Raw genomic sequence first — 23859 nt, forward strand, 5'->3', positions numbered from 1 at the left:
CAGGCACTGATACTTTACATAGCAAGTGAGAAAGAGATTCAGGAATAAAAAAAACAAACACCAGAACCAGATCTATAAATACAGAGAACAAACTGATGGCTGCCAGAGGGGAGGTGGTGGAGGGATGGGCAAAATGGGTAAGGGGAGTGGGAGGTACAGGCTTCCAGTTATGGAATGAGTAGGTCATGGGGATGAAAGGTGCAGCACAGAGAATGTAGTTAGTGTTATTGTAATGGCATCACATGGTGACACATGGGAGCCACACCTGTAGTGAGAAGGGTGTAACATAGAGAAATTGAATCACTCTGTTGTACAACGGAAACTAATGTAATATTGTGTATCAGCTATAGTAAGGAAGGAAGGAGAAAGAAAGGGAAGGAAAGAAAGGGAGGGAGGAAGGGAGAAAGAAAGAAAGAGGACGAAAGAAAGAAAGAAAGAAGAAAGAGAGAGAACAAAAGAAAGAAAAAGGAAGAAAAAGAAAGAAGGCAAAAGAAAGATAGAAAGAGAGAAGGAATGAAAGAAAGATGGAAAGAAAGAAAACAAGAAAGAACGAAAAAAGAAAAAGACGAAGGAAAGAAGGAAGGCAGGAAGGAAGAATTAGGCCAGGAACTCACTTTTCTTGTTGCTGAAACCATTGCTTTCCTACTTAGTTATGAACCTTCTTGAAGGAGGGGCCTGTGGGCTGAGCCAAGGCAAGAGGCAGAAGAAAATATGGCACTGCACATTCTCTTATTGGACACTTTGCATGGAGCTCTCCATACAGCATGTTTTCTATTGTTATCTATTTTGTCTCCTCAACTAGACTCTAAGCTTCTTGAAGGTGGGAATGGAACCTCATATTTCTCTGAATATCCTAGTGTTCAGCTTCCTCTTTCTACACTAGGGCCCAAAGCTATGCACCATATAGAAAGCAGTATCATGAAACCATAGAGCTCCAAGATTGGTGTGAATTTTATTCTTTCCATACTTCCTTCAACAAGGATTTATTCATATGCAGTCAAAGCCAAACCCAGGGACTGAGATGATGTCTTCATTTCTTGGATGGTCTCTTTTAACATAAGTAGGCTAGATGACCACTTGATGCCCACAGTTCCCAGCAACTTGGGCAAAAAGAAATGGTCTTTTCTAATAGTTCTAAAAGAAAATCTTCAGAGAGACTAATGATTGCCCTAAGGTTGAGCCATGAACCAATCTCTAAACCAATCACTGTAATTTGGCATATGGTGCCCTGGTTGACCTGGCCTGGTTCATACCCACACACTCCTGTGACTTGGGGGGTGAGATCATCCCCACCTGAGCCATATGCGATATGTTCCAAGGAAAGAGAGGATGCCATGACTGGAAGAAATGGTACAGAGGGAAAGCAACAAACATCTCATAAAAGTGCCTCCTGTGTACCTGACCCTAGATCAAGTGTCAAGTGTATGAAGTCAAATAAGACGTGGTCCTTCCTTCACCACTCCTCCTCACCATGCAAAAGATTCTTAAACTAGTAAGAAAGGTAAATGAATAAGCAGACAAGGGATCACAACCTTATATGACAAATGGGAAGAGAGAAGGAGGTGCAGGGAACTATAGAATATGTTACTTAGGGAAGACTTTCAGAGGAGGTACACTGTGAATCATGAAAGATGAATAGGTACTAAGTGGTTGAAGAAAAGGGAGGGGAGAAGGTCCTTCCTCTCAAGTAAAAAGACCCAGAAATATTTTGTTTGAGTCTTTCATTGGATGCTTGAAGGCCCTATTCAATATTCCTGCTGATGGTTGAGGCACCTCTGGCTGAATACCACCAGTTATGAACATCCCCTCCAAAGACAGCTTTTTAGGCACCTCTCAATCACGAGACAGTTATTCCTTATGTTGAGCTGACACCCGCCTGCACAAATCTTGTTTGATTGATAGACAATGAATGTGTCTGGTTCAAAATCTGATTTAGTACCGATTCCGGAGCCTCCTGCAGCCAAACAAGTTTGGGGGAACCATCTGCAGTGGTGATGTCTGGGATCAAGCCAGCTGTCAGAGTCCCACAGCTTGTCTAGAGCAAGCGCAGTGTGGACAGGATTTCCAGTGTAAGGAGACAGGTGAGTAGCATTCCAGTGAGACAACAGCTGCGCCTGTCAAACTTAATGTGCAAAAACAGTCACTCACGAGCTTGTGAAGATGCAGACTCCTGAGCCCTTCCCCTAGAAGTTGGCATTCTGTAGGTTTGGGATGGGGCTCAGGAATCTGCATTTTAAGCCGACGAGTAACCCAAGTAATTTTGATGTAAGTTTGTAGGAACATCTGTTGATTCATTTAGAAAAGGTACAGTTCACTCATTCATCCATTCATTGGATAAATATTGACTGGGCATGTATGTCCCAGGCAGTGTTCTACCTGCTGGGGATACAGAGATGAAAAGATGATGTGCCTGACCTCGAGGTACTCCTAGTCTCTTTGGGAGAGAGACCTATAAGGAGTGATGATAATATTGTATGATAGCCAGCGTAATGGGTGTTTGCTCATGGTCCAAGGGGACTCTCTGGCAGGGGATGCTCAAACCTGTGCTGGGAAGTCCGAGCAGCCTTCAAAAGGGCACTTGAGTTGGGACTTAGAAAGGAGCAATGGATTTGCTAAGAGAAAGAATATGCAAAAGCACAGGGATTTAAGGGCTGGCGATAGTACAGAATGATTGCAGGTCAGGGCTTTGGGAAGAGAGGTAGAGGTTGGGCCAGGTAGGGAACTGGGGGCTAGACCGTGGCATTTGGAAGAATGGGAATACTTAGGAGCCACAGAAGGATATAGAGAAAGGTCACTGGAGCTGCATATGGAGGATAAATTCTAGAGGGGAGCCTGCTGCAGGGCCTGAACAGGGGGTGGGGGCTACGGGTGGGAGACAGCGAGGCTGCTAGGAGGGCAGAGGCAGTGAGGACAGAGACAGGATGGACATGATGAAGGCGGGGGAGGGGCTGTTTCAGAAGTAGGGGGGGCTTGGTGACTCTGGATGCGGGTCATGGGAAGAGGGAGGAGTCTGGGAGGCTCTGGAAGCATCCACAGCCTCTCCTCTCTCAGGTCGCTGCCTGAAACGCCACCTCGTGTGTAATGGAGACAAGGATTGCCTTGATGGCTCTGACGAGGATGACTGTGAAGATGTCAGGGTCATGGAAAGCGACTGCAGCCTGTATGACCCCATTCCAGGGTCAGAGAGTGCGGCCTTGGGGTGAGTCCTGCTTCCTGACTGCTTGGGCCCAGGGAATGGCTTCTCTTCAATCACGAGTATTAGTTTTAGCAACACAAGAGGGTCTTTTAGGAGAATTGCTCTGCCGAGTGTCCTGTGAGGCAACTCTCTCTGTCCCCCTAAGGTGGCATATTGGTCCACTCAGGCTGCAATGGCAAAAGAAATGTATAGCTTATACAAAACAAAAATGTATTTCTCACAGCTCTGGAGGCTGGAAGTCCAAGGCCAGGTGATGGCAGAATTGGTTTCCTCTGAGGCCTCCCTCCTTGGCTTGTCGATGGCTGCCATTTCCCTATGTCTTCACATTGCCCTTCCCTGTGTGTGTGTCGGGGTCCTAACCACCTCTTATAAGGACACCAGTCATACGAGATTAGGGCCCACCCTAATGGCCTCATTTTAACTTAATTACCTATGTAAAGACCCTCTCACCAAAATAGTCAATTTCTGAGGTACGGAGGTCCAGGACTTCAACATATAAATGTCAGGGGGACACAATTCAGCCCCTAATACTCATCAAAGGGGATTCTTATTGATTTTGATCATGACTGTGGGATAAACAGAGTGGAAGCATGAAATAGTGAGGTGTTAACTTGAAAATGAATCCCTGCTTATTGGCGAAAAGATCACAGACCATGACTTTGCTCTCATGTGATTCAAAGGAGCATTGAAATACACTTCACGAGTGTGCTTCACCTACACGGAACACTGAAACCAGCAGAATGGCCCCACGCCCACTCCCAACAGTTGGTTTTTATTCTGTTCAAGATCTCAGAAGCCTATCCTGATATCTATTTTTTTTTAATTTAAGCATTTCCCAGTTTTTAAATTTTTAATTTATTGCTACAGAAAGAAAATCTGTTTGAGGTAAAAAAATGAAAGTCTTCCTTCGCCCTCCCCGACCCACATCCCACCCAATCACCCTCTCTCACTTCCTTCCCTGGAACTGACCCCTGTGTAACAGTTTGGTGTAGGACTTTCAGATCATGTAAAAAATGCACCGAAAATATACATTGTATAGAAGCTGTGCCTATATGTATTGTGTATGATAGACATAAGCATATTTTACATAAATGTGATCATATTATACATATTGTATGTAACTTGCTTTTTTAACTTAATATATTTGGAAGATTTCCCCCCATATTTTCTATTGTCTTTTTCTAAGCAACATAATGTTCCATAACAGGGGTCAGCAAACTATGGCCTGAAGGCCAAATTTGGCCTGTTGTCTGTTTTTGTAAACAAAGTTTTATTGGAACACAGCTTTCACCCTACAGTGATGGAGTCGAGCAGTTGCAACAAAGACCTATGGGCTGTAAAGCCGAAAATAGTTCATGTCTGGCCCTTTATAAAAAAAGGCTGCTGATTCTTCTCCCATAGTATCACTACATGAAAATTTATTTGACTATTGAAAGATGATTATATTGTTTCCCATTTTTTCCCTATTATAAACAATGCTGCAGTGGACATCCTTGTACGTGTATCTTTGTGCATGTGTGTATTTCTGCATAGATTTCCAAAAAGTGGCATTTCTTTATATCTTTTTATTTTCATTGGGGTTTCTGCAACCAGCTTGTCTAAATACAAGTAGTCTTAGTAACCTCTTATGCTTAGAGGTTATAGTACGTCTTAAAACTAATTATTCTTTTGACTTTTTGTTTGGCTCACCGGAGAGCCTATATTTATAAGCCAAAGGCAGAAACATGTTCAATGCTCGAGAAGATAGAAAAGTAAGCAGAGAAGTAAAGGGAAGGAACACAGATTTTAGCGTCAAAAAATTTTATCTGTGACTATAGGCAAATTGCTTAATTTTTCTGAGCTTTAGTTTCTGCATTTGCAAAATTGTCAGGAGGTTAAAAGTTAACACATGCTACACGTCTGGTAGAATGTGTATTCAATTCACCATAGCTATTATTACATCACTTCCATTAATATGAAGGAAGAGATGGAGAGAGGAAAGGAAGAAGGAAGTTAACATACCTTGAATTTCTACTATATGCTAGGTGCTCTATAATTACCCATTTATTTCTTCAAGACAGGTTTTATTCATAGTGAACCCCCTGCTCATCTTCTGCCTTTGTGTCTTTTCATGGAGGGAATGAAAAAATATGACACATGTTATGACAGAGGTAATCACTGACTGCCATGGGAACACAGAGGAAGGAATAGCTGTCTGTCCAGGATAATCAAAGAGGGTCAGATAGAGGGGGCAATGTTTGAGTTGGGTATTAAAGGCTGAATAGGAGTTTGAGAGGCAGAGACAAGAAATCATTTTATTATCTATACCATAAGAGGTTTCGATTGTTAGGTCCTGGATCTCTTAGCCAAAGTGAAATGTTTTTGTTCCATTAACTTTCTCTTTTTCTAGAAAATTAAAGCTGTATTTCATCTATGTAATGCTGTTTATGCCTATGTAAGGTTCCACTGTCTGTGGCTTAAAATGTAGTGCCCAGGCGGATGGATGTGAAATGCCCCAGAGAGAAAAGCAAAGGAAAGTATTTCTGGGAGGGTACTGGGCTAGGGGAGAGGAAGTATCCCTTGTTGAGTGCATAGTATGGACTATCAACTGGACTTGCATTTTACTTTAATGCTCTCATTTAGATGCCGAAAAACCATGAGAAGTGGTTTTATTCTGTCTGTTCTTCAAATGAGGAAAATGAACTTCAGAAAGCCATCTATAATGTATCCAAATTCACAGAGCTGGTAGGTGATCAAACTGGAAATTCAACAGGAGTCTCCATGATTTTCAAATTGTACCCTCTGACATTCCAGGCCGCCCTGAAAACAATGGCCTTTCTGAGGGTCAGATTCTCAACTTAGCAACGTGAGTTACACCCAATATGTCAAGTCTATTTTTTTTTTTTTTTTTTACCAGCAAAGCTTTTCCTGAAACACTACAAACAAAACCCACAATGGCAGCATTTACTTGCTACTTAATATATGCCAAGTACTTTATGGCTCCTTGTATGTTGCAGCTCATATTTAACACTCTGAGGGCAGCAGTATTGACTGCTCTTTACAAATGATGGAACCGAGGCACAGAGAGGTTAAGTGATTTGTCCAAGATCACACAGCTAGTTGTGGCAGAGCTAGGAAGTGGGCTCAGACTTCCGGCTCTGTGCCTGGATTTTTGGTAACTGTGCATATTACTCTTTAACTCAAACACCCGATTTTTAGGAGTGCCTTCTCTGGGGGCGCCCTATTCTAGGTGTTGATGGAACCTTCAGCTGCTCTGGTGAAAGGGAACCTGGGGGCCCGGCTCCGCCCACTCTGGTTCCCCGTGTCAGGCAAAGTAGCCCTTAAGACACTTTGAGGAACCCTAGGGCTCCAGAGAACACAGTTTGTGAAACCATTGCTCAGACCAGCAACAACGTCTTCCAGGGGATATTTTATGCTCTTTGCCTTTTCAGTGTTCTCTCCCAGCAGCTGCCTGCCTTTTCACTCTAGGTACAATATCCTGACCCAGCAGGAAACTCAGAGCGTGTACGATGCCAGGTATTACGGGGGCCAGTGTGAGACAGTATACAATGGGGAGTGGAGAGCGCTTCGCTATGACCCTGCCTGTGAGCGTCTCTACTACGGAGAAGATGAGAAGTACTTCCGGAAACCCTACAACTTCCTCAAGTACCACTTTGAAGTGAGTCTGAACAGGGTGCTCACAGGCCGCTGTGGGGTGGGGAGAGAGAGGCCTGTTGATGGGGATGGACGCCTTGCTTAGGAAGACTCTATTTCCTGTAGAGCTCTTTGGTGTCCGAAGGCCCCTTTACGTCTGCCCCCACCCATGTTCTGTGCTGAAGGGCACGGACAGGCAAGGGCAGGGCCAAAAAGAGGCACAACATGAGGGTGACCATCCACCTGCTAGATCTTGGCTCCATTCCCAAACCAATGAAACAGATTCGAGGTCCATTTCTCTGGGCTGCTAGTCAGAAGACTTATTACCAGGTTGTAATCTGTTAGAATGTAAGTATTTGAGACCTTGAACAGCTCACTGCCTCTCCCTGGGCCCAGTTCCCTGCCATGTAAATTGGAGGTCAGGACAGGAGGTGGCTGGGCAGTGTTCTGAGTCCAAGGCCCCTGCTTCACCAGGGGCAGCTACTCACTGATCACCTTTCTTGCTTTCCTTCCTTCCTTCCCTCCCTCCCTGCCTCCTTCTTTACTTTCCTTTCCTCCCTCCCTCTTTCTTTTTCTATTCTTTTCCTTTCTTTTCTTCTCCTTTCTTTTCTTTTCTTTTCTTTTCTTTTCTTTTCTTCTTTTCCTTTCTTTTCTTTTCCTTTCTTTTCTTTTCTTTTTTCTTCCTTTCCTTTCTTTTCCCTTCTTCTTTTCTTTTCCTTTCTTTTCCTTTCCTTTCCTTTCTTTTCTTTTTCTTCTTTTCTTTTCTTTTCTCTTTTCTTTTCTTTCCTTTCCTTTCTTTTCCTTTCTTTTCTTCTTTTCCTTTCTTTTCTTTTCTTTTCTTTTCCTTTCTTTTCTTTTCTTTTCCTTTCTTTTCTTTCCTTTCCTTTCCTTTCCTTTCCTTTCCTTTCCTTTCCTTTCCTTTTCTTTTCTTTTCTTTTCTTTTCTTTTCTTTTCTTTTCTTTTCTTTTCTTTTCTTCCCATTCCAGTATAGTTAACCTACAGTGGTGCATTAGTTGCAGGTGTACAATAGAGTGATTCAACACTTCCATATATCACCCTGTGCTCACCATGATAAGTGTATTCTTAATCCCCTTCACCAATTTCCCCCCTACCCCCACCTCCCCTCTGGCAACCACCAATTTGTTCTCTGCATTTAAGCATCTTTTTTTTTTTTGTCTCTTTTTTCCTGTGTTCATTTGTTTTGTTTCTCAAATCCCACATATAAGCTAAATCATATGGTATTTATCTTTTTCTGATAGTTTTCCTGTCTTGATTTTCTGTCGGTGATTTTGTGTACGGAGAGGGTTCTGCTGTTGAAAAGTGCTTGCTTGCAAAATGCTGACGATCCCTAAATTCTCTCTACCTCCAAAACTGTGTGGTTCCCCAGTCCCTTGGAGCACCACATGGCTCATGACCAGCCCCAGCGCCTACTCCCAGGTCATTCATTTCTGTACCCTTCACCCTCTGGGTGAGATGTCTGCACCTCACTGGATGCTTGCCATGCATCAGATCTTACGCTTGCACACAAATTCTCTCACCTAAGCCTCACAACACCACAAAGGGGTAGATAGTATCATCGCCCCATTAGATATGAAAAAGACTCAAAGACTTAGAGGGATAAAGCGTCAGGCCCAAAGCTGTAGGTGGCAGAGACGAGTTTCAAACCCAGATCTATCTGAACTAAGCCCGGCTATATGTCATTTAGAAGGCAAGACAGATCACACACATTCTATCTATATAGTCCTATGCATTCTGTCTTTACAGAGAGATGTAGGATCCAGGGATTCTGACCCATTATTGGTCACATCCTCCTCCCCCAACTTCCTCAAGAGATAAATATTGATGGCAGGATGAGGCCAGGCTTATGGCGTCCGCTTCCCCACTACTTTCACCAATGCCACCAGGCCAATGGGAAGCCGAGCCGGAAGACACAGACAATGCCATTTTCCTAACCTCGAGGATGGTGTGGGGCTTATGTGTCCGGCCAGATAGACTAGGCTATGCGGTGGCAACCAAGGATTCTGAAATCTCTGGGCTTTCGAAAATAATGCCCTATGCCACCCGTCCACCCTAAGTCGTCTGTCACAGACACGCGGGACCCAAACTAACAGCGACTCCATCGCGACGCATACGTGCTCCTGTGACTGAGGAGTGAACCACCCACGTGCTCTTAACCCTTGCTTTCTCGGCTCAGGCAAGGCGCGAGTCATGACTCTGCTCCAGTTGCCAGAGAAACGCCACTGTGCTGTGTGCCTGAAGTGAAGTAACCTGACATTTGTGGACGCAAACCTCTGCCTAGAACTCCTACCACCTGCTGGGCCCCCTGGCCCCTTTCCTCCCAGATCCAGGCCCAGATGCGGCTTTTTGGGTGTCCCTGTTGTAGGGAAAGGCAGCCTCTTCTACAGGAAGGAAAAGTCAGGTGGAAAAAAAAATCCACACTCAGAACAATACAGCATGTTATGAGAATCATGAGTGTGTGTGCGTACTTAAATAAATATTTTATTTTTATTTATTTATTTATTTTGAGGGGTGGGTGGTGGGCAGGGGCAGAGAGAGAAGGAGAGAGAATCTGACAGTGCAGAGCCCCAGGCGGGGTTTGAACTCACAAACCAGGAGATCATGACCGAAGTAGAAATCAAGAGTTAGACGCTTAACCAAATGCGCCATGCAGGTGCCCCTTAAAGAAATATTTAGCACAACCACTAAATAATAACTAAACTAACTGCTATGTTTTCAGAATTTTAGTGAGCGAGGATCAACCTAATGCCTGGAGTAGCCTTTTAAAATAATGATAATAATCTGCAGGGGCACCCGGGTGGCTCAGTCAGTTAAGTGCCCGACTTTTGATTTTGGCTCAGGTCATTGTCTCACGGTTCATGGGTTAAAGCCCCACATCCTCTCTGCACTGACAGTGTGGCCTGCTTGGGATTCTCTCTCTTCCTCTCTCTCTGCCCCTCCCCCCACTCTTGCGCGTGCCCGCACACTCCATCTCTCAAAATAAACAAACTTAACAAAATTCTGCAACTTGAAATATTTTACGGAGCAAAGACTTCAATATTAAGTACAGATCGAGATACAACTCTGGCGCACAAAGCTAACATCTGTTTGTTTCTTTTCAGGCCCTGGCAGATACTAGACTCTCCTCAGAGTTATACAATGATGCAAATGAACTTCTTTCTAAAGTAAAGAATGACAGGTCTGTGTCGGCAGGAGTGGTTGTTGGTGTAGGCCCCGCGGGCAGCCCTGAAACAACAGTGGATGTGGGTTTATCCGGGTCACGAGACTCTTCGTTCGTGAATAAGTTAAACAAGTATAATAACAAGGTATTAAAGCATAATGCCTGTGCCAAACAGTATTCCATAATCTACACTGAACATGTATTACCTTCATTGCATTAAAAAAGTACAGTAGTAATTGAATCTTCATTTGCTTGTGTAATTGGAAATGTCGGATCAGTGGTAATCATGTTTGTTTTTCTTATTACACTTTTGCACACAGAATCACCACAAAGGGAATAAAATTGAATGATAAGGCTGGAACTCTTCTCGCTTCACCCCATTCTTTTTCATGGTTACCTGGAGTAAATGGGAATACTTAGGATAGGAATGCCTTCAAGAGAAACAGCCAGGCCCTCTAAACTAGCTTGGGAAGAATTCGAAAGCCAGCCTTGCTTTTCTGAATAGATCAGAGGACTGGCACACGCAAGCATTCATTTATCCATCAAACATTCACCACTAGTTTCCTTTGAACTTGAGCGGCCAGGCAATGCTTCCTGGAGGAAGGGACATCTACCTAAACGGGGCTCTAAAGACTAGAACAGGTTGTCCCGACGAAGGGAGATGGAAGTGAACAAAGGGTGCTCCGGGCCTGGGAAACAGCATTGTGCAAAGGTCTGCAGACGGCAGATTGCCTCCCACAAATTTGGGATTGCCAGAACTTCAGCCGGCACAGGGTGGGAAGCGAAAAAGTAGGGTCTAAGGAGGAGAAACCATCAGGGGCCAGAGAACTCTCTCTCTGGCCAACTCTTTGAGTTGGTTAAAAGTTTACCAGAAAGCCTCAATAACCCTGATACCAGAACTGCCGATTTAGTTGGGGCTCAAAAAATTATTCTGGATGATGAAAATACAGTTATGAAAATTCTTCAACAAATACAAGGTACATTCCAGAGCGTTGCCTTAAGTCAGCTATTGCTCTGAAGGGAAAGTGTTGCTCTGAGATCTGGCGATCACATGGTCATGTGGACTTTTCTCAAAGCAGGTGGCCTTTTCAAAATTTCACTATTGCTTCAGAGCAAGTGAAGTAATGCCCACACATGATCCTCTCCCTCTTAAACCAATCCAGTATGACCCCTGTTATCTCAGGAGCCTGCCTTACCTCATTACTTAACAGTACAAGATTACCACTAGAATGTAAGCTCCATGATGGCAGGGGCCGGTCTCATCCAAGATTGTGTCCTCTGCTCCAAGCATAATGCCAGTGACTACAGACTCTTACAGATATTTGTTCAGTAAGTTACATAAATAACTCATCTTAGAATTTCATGTCATCAAAACTACTCCTAAGCACAATTAAAAAACATTAAAAAATTTTTTTTAATGTTTATTAATTTTGGGGAGAGAGAGAGAGAAACAGAGAGCGAGTGGGGCAGGAGCAGAGAGAGAGGGAGACACAGAATCTGAAGCAGGATCTAGGCTCTGAGCTGTCAGCACAGAGCCCAATGAGGGGCTCAAACCCACGAACTGCGAGATTGTGACTTGAGCTGAAGTTATACGCTCAACCGACTGAGCCACCCAAGTGCAACCCCCCAAACATAATTTTTAATGGATATCTAATACTTGTGTAAGAGGCTTACCTCATGCAGTGCTATAATTGGGGCAGGGAGATGGGCAGAGGTGACAATGGAATGGGGGCAGAACACAGTCACCAGTACTAGGAAGCACATTGCAGTAACCAACCCAGTTGAGAGTTGAGGCAAACAGGACCTGAACAGGGTCAGTGGGAACAGAGATGCAGGCATGAGAGAGGTGGTCAGGCACACACGGGTGTTTAATATATGCCTGTAAAATAGAATAACACTCCATTGTGGGTATTGATGCTCACACGTTTATAAATACACGTATCTCCCACAGCTACTAATGCTGATCTTTCGCGTTATGTCATATGGTAAAATGTGTACTCTCTTTCTTCTCCCTTACTCGACGGCGGTGATTGTTGGCAGAAATATAACTTCATGAGAATTTCCACAAAGGTGCAGACTGCTCATTTTAAGATGAGAAGGGACAATATTGTGCTGGATGAAAGCATGCTGCAGTCATTAATGGAGCTTCCGGAGCAGTACAATTACGGCATGTATTCCAAGTTCATCAACGACTATGGCACTCATTACATAACGTCTGGATCAATGGGTGGCGTTTATGAATACATCCTGGTGCTTGACAAAGAAAAAATGGAATCGCTTGGTAAGTAGAACAGAAGCTTTATGCGCACAGTGGTCAATGCACACACGAGGATGGGCTTTGCACTTTTCTGAGCACTGACTATGAGCCACTAACGATCTTGTTTGTGACAACCATACTAGGTAACATACCTAATACTCAGGGAGGAGGCTGCATCGTGCAGGGCTGTAATTAGAGCAGGGAGACATGTGGAGGTGACAATGGACTGGGGGCAGAACAAGGTGAAGTGCATTGTAGTCACCAACCCATTTGAGAGTATTATTATTTACGGGGAACTGAGGTCCAGAAGGGTGAAATCACTTGCTGAGAAGCATCACAAACAGCATTTGAACTCGGACTTGTCTGGCTCCCCAAAACTATGTGTTTTCTATTACATTCCAGTTACTCTTTGATAATAAATAATACTTGGGATTTTGTTACTTAAATTTTTTAAATGTTTGTTTATTTTTGAGACAGAGAGGGACAGAGCATGAGCGGGGGGAGGGGCAGAGAGAGAGGGAGACACAGAATCTGAGGCAGGCTCCAGGCTCCGAGCCATCAGCACAGAGCCTGACGCGGGGCTCAAACTCGTCAACCGTGACATCATGACCTGAGCCGAAGTCAGACGCTCAACCGACCGAGCCACCCAGGCGCCCCTGGGATTTTGTTGTTTAAAATGTTAAAACTTATTACAAATATAGATTCTTGGTTAATGGAACTGCCGTACAATCAGTCAGTGATGCTAGAAACCTGGAGTCATCCCAGATTCCTCCTCCTCCTTTACCCCTGGAGATCTCAAAGAACCTTCAGTTCTGACTCCTGACCAGCCCTCATCCTGCCACTCTCCTCCATCTGCACTGCTACAGTGGTGGGCTGGGTTTCCATCTTCCACTTATCATTGCATTGGCTCCTAAAGGGTCTCTAGGGGAAGGCTCACCCCTCCAATCCATGCTCAACAATTGCTACCAGAATAATCCCTCTACTTTACAGATACACTGATATACCTTCTTTGCCTAAAATCCTGAATAGCTAAACTCCCTAGCATGGGGTCAACAACCTTCATGGTCTCACTCCAAAAACTGCTAGAACAGTGGGTTCTCCAAGTGTGGATTCCAACTGGTATCATCAGCATCACCTGGAAACCTGTTAGAATTACAACTTCTCAGGCTTCCATGCCAAACCTACCAAATCAGAAACTGGTAGAGGAACCAGCAGGCTGTAGTTTGACAAGCCCTCCAGGTGATTCTGATGATCACTGCAGTTTGAGAACCACCAACCTACTCAATGAGTGAGCGAGTAGAGGGTTGAGAGATCTATCCATATTCCAAACTAAGTTCAAATTCACCCAGTTTTTTTTTTTTTTAATTTTTTTTTTCAACGTTTATTTATTTTTGGGACAGAGAGAGACAGAGCATGAACGGGGGAAGGGCAGAGAGAGAGGGAGACACAGAATCGGAAACAGGCTCCAGGCTCCGAGCCATCAGCCCAGAGCCTGACGCGGGGCTTGAAACTCACGGACCGCGAGATCGTGACCTGGCTGAAGTCGGACGCTCAACCGACTGCGCCACCCAGGTGCCCCCAAATTCACCCAGTTTTAAGACGTTTCCCTGACTGCGCCAGCCCAGGCTGGCCATCTCTTCAGCACATTCATATAAATTCCACACTTATTTAGTCTTCAAAATATAATTTTCCAAATGCAAACATTTTTCCTCCTAGATAGCATGATCTTTGAAAGCAGGTATCGTGTCTGACATGTTATCTCTTTGGCACTCAAAACAATGCTCAGTATGTAGTGAGAGTGTAAAACGAGACATAGAGTTTTATAAATTTTTTTTTTTTTTTTCAACGTTTATTTATTTTTGGGACAGAGAGACAGAGTATGAACGGGGGAGGGGCAGAGAGAGAGGGAGGCACAGAATCGGAAACAGGCTCCAGGCTCTGAGCCATCAGCCCAGAGCCTGACGCGGGGCTCGAACTCACGGACCGCGAGATCGTGACCTGGCTGAAGTCGGATGCTTAACCGACTGCGCCACCCAGGCGCCCCGAGACATAGAGTTTTAAAGAGGGCATTAATTTAGATTCCTGGTGAGGGCCATTCATTAATTCATCCATTTATCCATGTATCCATTCTTCTATAATTTCAAATATCTATTGAGTATCTTTTGTGTGTTTATGCTAGGGGTACAATGGTGAGTAAATCTAAATATGGTCCCTAACCTCTTGCAGCAGAGGACTTCATAAACTACAGGTTGCAACCCCACAGTATGGATCACAAACAACATTTTGAACAACAACAACAAAGGAGAGAATAGAAAATATCATAGAGGATTATAGGTAGTGAAAATAGGTTATTGCTTCGATAAATTTTTTTTTCCAGTTAAACAAAGATATGCATACACATATGGAGTCATGATACAAAACAAATAGTTTAAGATAGGTCAATACAAAAAAGGAGTTTGAAAAGCTTAATTCAAGCAGGTATTTTTAGAATCATTCAATAATGTAAGGATGGAAACATAGTTAATATTTGTTGACGACCTACTGGGTTCCGGGTCCTGTTGTGTACAACATCATTTAATTTTCTTGCCAATTTGGAGGTTGGTATCATCCCAGTTTTAGCCCAGAAATGCTGAGGCTCCTCAGGGAGGTTAATTACTTTGCCTAGGGCTACAGGAAGCTGGCGTCAGAGCCCTGGACCTATGGTCTTTCCACCATGTGGTCCTGGGTAAAGCCTTTCATTTGGGCTCTGTCTTTGGTGTTGGATTACTAATTAATTGTCTGGGGTGTCTCATGGCCCCTCCTCTTTAAAATCTGTGAGGCAGAAATGGGCTTCCAATGTGGTTAATATTCAAAAGGAGCCCACCAACAAATTGTCCCAGGGATAATTACCTCAGCTCTGTTTATAGAAAACCATATGTCGATAATAGCACAATTTGCTATTTGTGAAGAGCTGATTTTCTATAAATCCGGAAAGTTAGTGTTGCTTTTCTATAAATATGGAAATGTGCTAATCATCACCTCATCTGCTGGAGACCGCTAATAAATCAGAATTCCATTTACATATTAACCTACAAAGAACAAAAATATCTACCTTCTTTCCCTTTGACAAATAGAATCATGCACACCCTTCTCTCCACGTTTGATGTTTGTCTAGTTTCTTCTTTGTCATCGTCTCTCTCTCCCTTTCTCTTTGGATGCCTTTCTTTCTCTCTCTTTCCTCTTTGTTACTGTCTTTTTCTATGTATCTCTGATCCGTATAACTTTCATAATATTTATATTCTACAAAGTGCTTATTTCTAAGAAACATCCCGTGTTGTATATGTTCATATCCTCAAAGAGCTGACCTTGGTATGGAATGATTTAAATGAACGCACTGGCTGGTTTGCTCTGGAGGAATTTTTTGTCCTTGGGTTTGCCTCAGATCCTCTCTGGGTTCACCTCAGAGGATGCACAAGGCTGTTTTCTTCTAACGTGTCCTTTAGATAAAATGCTTCTCCCTAAAAGACAGCATGAAACCATGCATCGACAATAAAAGGATGTCTTATAATTTTCAGTGTACAGACCTTACAAAAGTCTCTGAAATTATAAAACACTGATGAAAGAAATTGAAGAAGATGCAAATAAATGGAAAGATATTTTGTGCTCATGAATTGAAAGAATATTGTTAAAATGTCCATCCTACCTGAAACAATCTGTAGATACAATGCAATCTCTATCAAAATTCCAATGACATTTTTCAGAGAACTAGAACAAATAATTCTAAAAATTTTGCAGAATCACAAAAGGTCTCGAATAGTCAAAACATTTTTTAAAAATTTTTTTTTCAACGTTTTTATTTATTTTTGGGACAGAGAGAGACAGAGCATGAACGGGGGAGGGGCAGAGACAGAGGGAGACACAGAATCGGAAACAGGCTCCAGGCTCCGACCCATCAGCCCAGAGCCTGACGCGGGGCTCGAACTCACGGACCGCGAGATCGTGACCTGGCTGAAGCCGGACGCTTAACCGACTGCGCCACCCAGGCGCCCCAAAACATTTTTAAGAAAGAAGAACACGGCTGGAGGCATCAGACTCCCTAGTTTCAAACTATACTACAAAGCTATCGATATCAAAATAGTATGGTATTGGCATAAAAACAGGTACACTAATTGATGGAAAAGAATAGAGAGCCCAGAAATAAACCCACAAATATATGGACAATTGATATATGACAAAGGAGGCAAGAATATCCAATGGGTAAAGGAAAGTCTCTTCAATAAACGATGTTGGGAAAACTGGACCATTAAATGCAAAAGGATGAAACTGGGTCACTATTTTATACTATATACAAAAATCTATTCAAATGGATTAAAGACTTGAATGTAAGACTTGAAACCATTAGGCTCCTAGAGGAAAACATAGGCAGTAAGCAGTTTGTCTTGGCAATTTTTTGGATTTAACTCCAAAGGCAAGGGAAATGAAATGAAAATAAGCAATTTGGACTACGCCAAACTAAAAACTTTCTGTTCAGTGAAAGAAACAATTAACCAAATGAAAAGGCAACCTACTGAATGGGGAAGATATTTGCAAATGATACATTTGATAAGGGGTTAATACCCAAAGTATATGAAGAGCTCATATAATTTAAGAACAAGAAAATAAACAATCCAGTCAAAAAATGGGCAGAGAATCTGAAGACATTTTTCCATAGAAGACATACGGATGACCAATAAGCACATGAAAAGATGTTAAACATCACTAATTATTGGTGAAATGCAAATCAAAACCAAAATGATGTATCACCTAAGCCTGTCAGAATGGCTACTAGCAAAAGACAAGAGATAGCAAATGTTGGCAATTGTAAATAATGCTGCAATAAACACAAGGGTGCATATATCTTTTTGAATTAGTATTTTCATTTTTTTTGGTATAGATACTCAGCTGTGGAATTGTTCTATATTTATTTTTTTGAGGAACCTACACACTGTCTTTGCATATTTACCTTTTTTGTGTGTGTGAGAACATTTAAGTTCTATTCTCTCCGCAAATTTCAATTATATAATATAGTGTTATCAACTACAGTCACCATGTTGTACATTAGGTCATCAGAACTTATTCATCGTATAAGTGAAAGTTTGTACCATTTCAACAACGTCTCCCTATTTCTTCCTCCCCCAGCCCCTGGTAACCATTTTTCTATTCTCGGTTCCTATGAAGTTGATTTTATGGGGGGGAAGAGGTTCTGCCATGCAGTATTTGTCTATGTCTGGCTTAATTTACTTATCGTAATGCCTTCCAGGTTCACCCATTTTGTCACAAATGACAGAATCTCCTTCTTTTCAAAGGTGAATAATATCCCATTGTATATCTATACCATACTTTCTTTATTCGTCCATTTTTTGACTTACTTTGTTTCCATACTCTGGCTAATGTGAATAATGCTGCTATGAATATGGGAATACAGATATCTTTTCAAGAGAGTGATTTCATTTCCTTTGGATATATTCACAGAAGTCGGATTGCTCGATAATGTGGTAGTGCTATTTTTGATGTCTTGAGGAGCCTCCATTCTGTCTTCCAGAGTGGCTGTACGGGTTTACGTTCCCGCCAACAGCACACAGGGTTCTCTTTATTCTATATCATCACCACCATTTGTGATCACTTATCTTTTTGATAATAGACATCCCAACAGGGGTGAGGTGGTATCTCACTGTGGTTTTGATTTGCATTTCCCTGATGATTAGCGATGCTGAGCACCTTTACAGGTCTGTCGGCCATTTGTGAAACTTCTTACTTAATCTTCCAAAGATCTGTGCAAGAGGAAATGTTTCCTTACTTCTACAGATGAAAGAACGGAGGCTGAAAAGCCCTATCAGTAGTAAGTGAAAAATAGACAATACATTCTGAGTTACAGTCCAGGCTTCTTTCCCTTTTATCCCAGCTGCCTTTGTCAGGACTCACATCTGGGAATAATTCTGACTTATTCTCCCTCTCCCCACACATCTCATTAGTCTGTACCTACAATCTGTGCTTTTCTCTCCATTCCCATGACTATTGCTCACCAGGCTGTGCCGTGTTCTCACTGATGGTTCCCTCCAGCCACACTGACATGTAAAATGAGAAAAGTATCAGAGGCTAGTGGATATTCCAAAAATATCTTTAGGACAAAGACGGTAGTGGCCTGTTCCGGATGCCTGGTTTTGGGCTAATGTAGACGAATCCTGACACATCTGTTTCAGCTTCTGGGCCCTCTGTCTCTTACAATGCAACATAAAATAGAGTTTCCTATCAGAATCTAAGAATCCAAGTAACTCTGGATACCTTTATCAGGGATGCTTGAATGGAAACCATGCATGGAATAGAAAGTAAACAAATGGTCCTCAAGACCCCAAAGGTTCATGATTCTATGGGTTTTGGCCATATTGAAAGAAGTCTGTGAAGACCTTACAGAAAATAATTGCTATTGATGTTTCGCTTGTGAAGGAAGCACTGTGTGGTCCCATAAAAACCAGCAGGCAGTGGGGGGGGGGGGGGGTGCGTAAAAATATTTTTTTCTGAGATATCTTTGCTCTTCATGAAGATGCTTCCATCTAAAAACTAGCACTTTATGTCTCTGAGTCTCAGTTTTCCCGTCCCTAACATATGGATAATAAACTACTTCAAAAGGCTATTAGAAGAACTAACCAAGATATTTTTTTAATAAACTACTTCTGTCAAAACAGCAGTTACTATTATGGATTACAGTTTTAGGTGGGGTCAGTAGGTTGTAAAATCATTGAAACCAGGACTATAGAATGGAGATATATGCTAGTGACGTGGTAAAAAGGAATCCAAACTTGGGAGTCAGACCCAAAGGGTGCTCATCTTGGTTCTACCATCTAGTAGTTACAGGGCCTTGATCAGGGTACTAAATTTCTCTAATGCTCAGCTTCCTCAAGACCCAAGTAGGAACAATAACCAAGTTTTGTTTGGGAACAATTCACCCGCATCTTGTGTGGTAAATGTTTAGATATTTTTTTCCCCTTGAATGCAAGATATTAGTAATGTAGCACAGCCGTTGAAAACAAGGATTGTGTCACTTACTACCTGTGTGATAACGGGCAGGTTATTTAATCGTTTCAAGTCTCAATTTCCTAACCTGTGAAGCTGGAAGTATTCACGGCGTTCATCACACAGAGTGGTTATAAGGAATAAGCGGACATATCCACAGAAAATATTTAGCACCCAATAAATATCAATTGCTGAGAAAGGTTCTGAATCAGATTGCCTGGATTCTAATCTCGTCTCCACCATTTATTAGCGAAGTGACCTTCAGGCAAATTAGTCATCCTCTTCTTGCCTCAGTTTGCTGTTCTTCTAAATGAGACAACGAGAGTCCATACTTCCATAGGAGTCTTATGAACACGAAATGAAACTATTTATGTGAGCGTGTAGCCCAGTACCTGGCGTGTATTAAGAGTTAAAACATGTTAACTGCCGTTGCTGCACTATGGTTGTGTTATTATCACCGCATGTCTTATTCTTAGCTTTTCTGTTATTAACTCTATAATGTTAACTGCCCTCTCATCTGTAAAGTGAGGATAACCTGACAACCTATTTCACAGGGCTCTGCAATTGGTCAGCTCTGAAACAATGTTCGAATGGAAAGGAAATCATTACCATTGTGCCCGGCCTGCAGTGGCCAATGTTTTTGCTGTAGACTTGGAGCCTCAGCAATCATGCCTTCTCCCCCACCTGCCCATTTTATTGATCAAGGTCATTCATTTCTGTCCCTGGAGCTTCATCCAGTTTTGGAGGGACTGCTTCTCCCATTTATCAAGGTCACTGTGAATTCTCATCACTATCTTTCAAAGTGTTAACAACTCTGCCCAAATCAGTGCCTGTGTTCCATCATTCCTCCCCCTGATGGATGCCAGATAAAAGTGACCCTGGGAAAGACCCTTCCAGCGAGAGCATGGTACGTTCTGCCTGTCATCGATCATCACCTTCCAGCTAGGGTCCTTGGACCAGCTAGGCTACCACCTAACACACAGGGTAGAAAAAGCCACAGGAACACAGTTAAAACCTCAGAGAAGTTGATGTCAAGTATAGTTTTACATTCTCTTCCTTTCCCTTTCTTCCCTTCCTTTACTCATTCATTCCTTCAGCTTTTCATTCAACAAATAGAAACACAGCACCGTCTAGGTAACAGTGTGGTTCCTCTCATTGAGGGGGAGTGGAAGGTAACAGGGGTTCTCTTTGCCATAATCATCTGATAATAGTCAGGAATGATTTACTATGTGGAAAACCAAGTCTGTTACCACCTAAAATGAATTAATTTTTAAAATTCACTGTACTTAAAGATAACGGAAATACTTGGTTTTAATAAAATATATTTGCCTATAGTAACTCCTAATATTGCTCATGTACAACGCATTCACCTCTAATATTCCAGATAATCTTTATAATACCTTATGAGGAGTTGTATTAGTATATCCCCAATTTTATATAGAGAAAACTAAGGTCCAAAGAGCCTAAGTAAATTGCTCAACATGATTCCATTAGTACTGAATCAGTATCTTCTGTTGCGGAGTTTGTGTATTGTCCAAGTATTTATACCCCCAACATTTCCCCACATTCCGTCATTCGTTCTGATATTATATATTGCAGGCTTAGTCTAGCAGAGATGGCAAGACAAGCCAACATTTACTGAGCATTTACTATGTGGCAGACACTGGGTTAAACATTTTAAATATAGTATCTCCTTTAATCCCCCAGAAAGACCTGTGAAGAGGGGCATTGGGCGGCCCAGTCGGTTAAGCGTCCGACTTTGGCTCAGGTCATAAACTCACGGTTCGTGGGTTAGAGCCCTGAGTCAGGCTCTGTGCTGACAGCTCCGGAGCCTGGAACCTGCTTCAGATTATGTGTCGCTCTCTCTCTCTCTCTCTCTCTGCATCTCCCCACTTGTGCTCTGTCTCTCTCTCTCTCAAAAATAAACATTAAAAAATTTTTAAAAAAAGACCTGGGAAGAAGACACTATACTCCCCAATTCACAAATTAAGAACTGAAGCTCAATGATGTTAAATAACTTACCCAAGATCACGCTGCTATTAACTGGTGGAGCCAGGGGTCAAACTCAAGAACACGTGATCTTACCCCATGTGCTACAATGTCTTAGAGATGTATGTGTTTCTTAGGATTTTCCAAACTACAGGGCATGGCCCATTAGTAGATTGTAAAAGAAAGTTAGTGGGTCATGACCAGCATTTAACAAAATGAAATAGAATAAAACAAGATGGAAAATACCAGAGTGCATCAAACAGAGTATGATGAAGTATGGAAACTGATTTTATCTGGATGTGTGTGGGCTGCATCATGGAGTAAAGTTTATTGCTTAGCTTGGGGGGCGGGTAGTGAAAAAAGTATTAAAAATACCATCTAGTTTGTTCCACTGAATATATTTGGAGGTATATTAGTTGGTATTCTAACTGGTTTCAGAGAACCAATAGGATATAGAGATTTATTATAAGGAATTGGCTCACACAATTATGGAGTCTGGCGAGTCCCGAGATCTGCAGTTGGCAAGCTGGAGACCCAGGAGAGCCGATGGTTTAGTTCCAGTCCAAAGGTCGGCAGGCTTGAGACCCAGCAAGAGCTGATAGTTCAGTATGAGTCAAAGATAGGAAGAAAGCTCAAGTCCCAGCTTGGAGGCAGCCAGACAGCAAGAATCCTTTCTTACTCAGAAGAAGGTCAGCCTATTTGTTCTGTTTGGGATGTCTACTGATTGAATGAGACCTACCCGCATTAGGGAGAACAATAGACTTTACTGAAGTCTACTGGTTTAAATGTTGAGCTCATCCAAAAATACCTTCACAGAAACACCGAGAACAGTGTTTGATCAACTATCTGGACACGACTATGGCCCAGTCAAATCGCCATATAAAATTAACCATCACAGCAGGGCAGACAAAGGTAGAAAGCTAGAGAGAAATGTAATTAATAACTGCCAAGACTGGCCTGGAAAGTCTCATCTAATGAAACTGTTTATCCAAATGGAAATGAAAGATGGAATGTTCACTGCGTTCTACCTGAGCTCTGTGGCAGGCAGCTTGCTGAGTGCTTACGTGCGTATCACGGTACTCAGGCCTCTCAGCACTGCTGTGAACCATCTATGGCTGTCCCGGTTTACAAACAAGGAAAACCAGGCACTGACAGGTAAAATCGTGTGTCCAAGGTGAAGGCATTGGCTAGAAGCAGGGTGAGGTTTGACACAAGGATTTCTAACTCCCAGCTCAGTGCTTCTTGGGGTATATCTGGGTATATATATATTTTAACTTTATTTATTTATTTTGAGGGAGCACTAGAGAGAGTGGGAGAGGGACAAAGAGGGAAAGAGAGAATTCCAAGCAGGCTCCACAGTGTCAGCACAGAGCCCAATGCAGCGCTCGGACGCACAAACCAAGAGATCGTGACCAGAGCCAAAATCAAGAGTCTGACGCTTAACCGACTGAGCCACCCAGGCGCCCCACATCTGGCTATTTTATTTCACTTATCTTTTTATTTATTTTTATTTTTTAGAACTTATGATCTTAAAAAAAAATTAAACCACTAGTGATAGCTTTGAAGGTGGCTAAGTCAGGTTTCAAACATAACTAAGCGAGAATTATACTCAATATTCTTTTCTAAATGAAGTCTGGGATCAGTTCAACCCACTGATTGGGCACTGTAATTTGGAGAATTGTTAATGATCAAATTGCCCAGCTTGTGGTTGTCTGTTCTGAAACTTAGGTTCAGTCACAGAGCCAGGAACCAGCATGATGAGCTGGCACCCACGGCACTCAAAGAGGTGAACCTCAGAAGCTTGAAGGTCAGAAAAAGTGTCTAAGCCAGTGATGGCAAGTGGTTTCTATAGCAAATGCTACCCAGATTATGACACGAGACAGGGGCTCAGCCCGACAGTGCTGTGATCAATTAGTAATGTCTGTCAGAGGCAGCAGAATAGAGGAATGAGGGCCCCTGGGCTGTGCATTTTTTATTCCTTTACAAGAATGAGACAGAGGCAGCCCAGATGATTAAGCTGTGTATGGAGAGTAATTGGGGTGGGATGAATGTGTAATTTAAGTCCCTCAAATTCGCATACTTTCCATCACATTTATATATTATTGCCGTTGCTTGCTTATAATTCCCTTTCAGGAAGGTACTGAGTAGAAAACAACATTTTTCCTTGTTACCCAAAGTAGGAGGCAGGAAACACTTAATCTCTGAGGAAAAAACACTTCTCATAATCTAATCTGCATCCATTCATCCATCCACCCATCCATCCTTTCATCCTTACAACCACTCATCCAATCAATACTCACTGAGAACCCATGATTTCCAGGGATACAGAGATGAAACACACAAATCCATGCCCTGGAAAAACGTGCAGTCAGTTGGGGGCTGAGAATAATACAACGTGAAAATGCTCAAATAGAAATAAATATAGTAGGAGCGCAAAGGAGGGAGCAACCACCCTTTCTGACCCTCCCCTTTTCTAGACTCTGAACTTCTAAAAATCAGGCAGAGGAGCTTGCCTGATGGAGAAGGGAGCTAGGGCTTTCTGGGTGGAGGGCCTCTTATGACAGTGGCTGAAGCAGC

General features: G+C 42.6%; 1 protein-coding gene across 1 annotated transcript in view; it reads left to right on the forward strand.

The window, feature by feature from the left end:
- C8A (complement C8 alpha chain) overlaps positions 1–23859 on the forward strand; it is a 69603-nt gene that overhangs the window by 25294 nt on the left and 20450 nt on the right. Inside the window, exons 3-7 of the mRNA XM_025912199.2 lie at positions 1937–2081; positions 3052–3199; positions 6665–6854; positions 9949–10152; positions 12048–12288. Coding sequence (XP_025767984.1) covers positions 1937–2081; positions 3052–3199; positions 6665–6854; positions 9949–10152; positions 12048–12288 — 928 coding nt within the window. The remainder of the gene's footprint in view (positions 1–1936; positions 2082–3051; positions 3200–6664; positions 6855–9948; positions 10153–12047; positions 12289–23859) is intronic.

Source organism: Puma concolor, chromosome C1 (genome assembly GCF_028749965.1).
Source record: "Puma concolor isolate L17-30 chromosome C1, mPumCon1.1.hap2, whole genome shotgun sequence".
Lineage (NCBI taxonomy): Eukaryota > Metazoa > Chordata > Mammalia > Carnivora > Felidae > Puma > Puma concolor.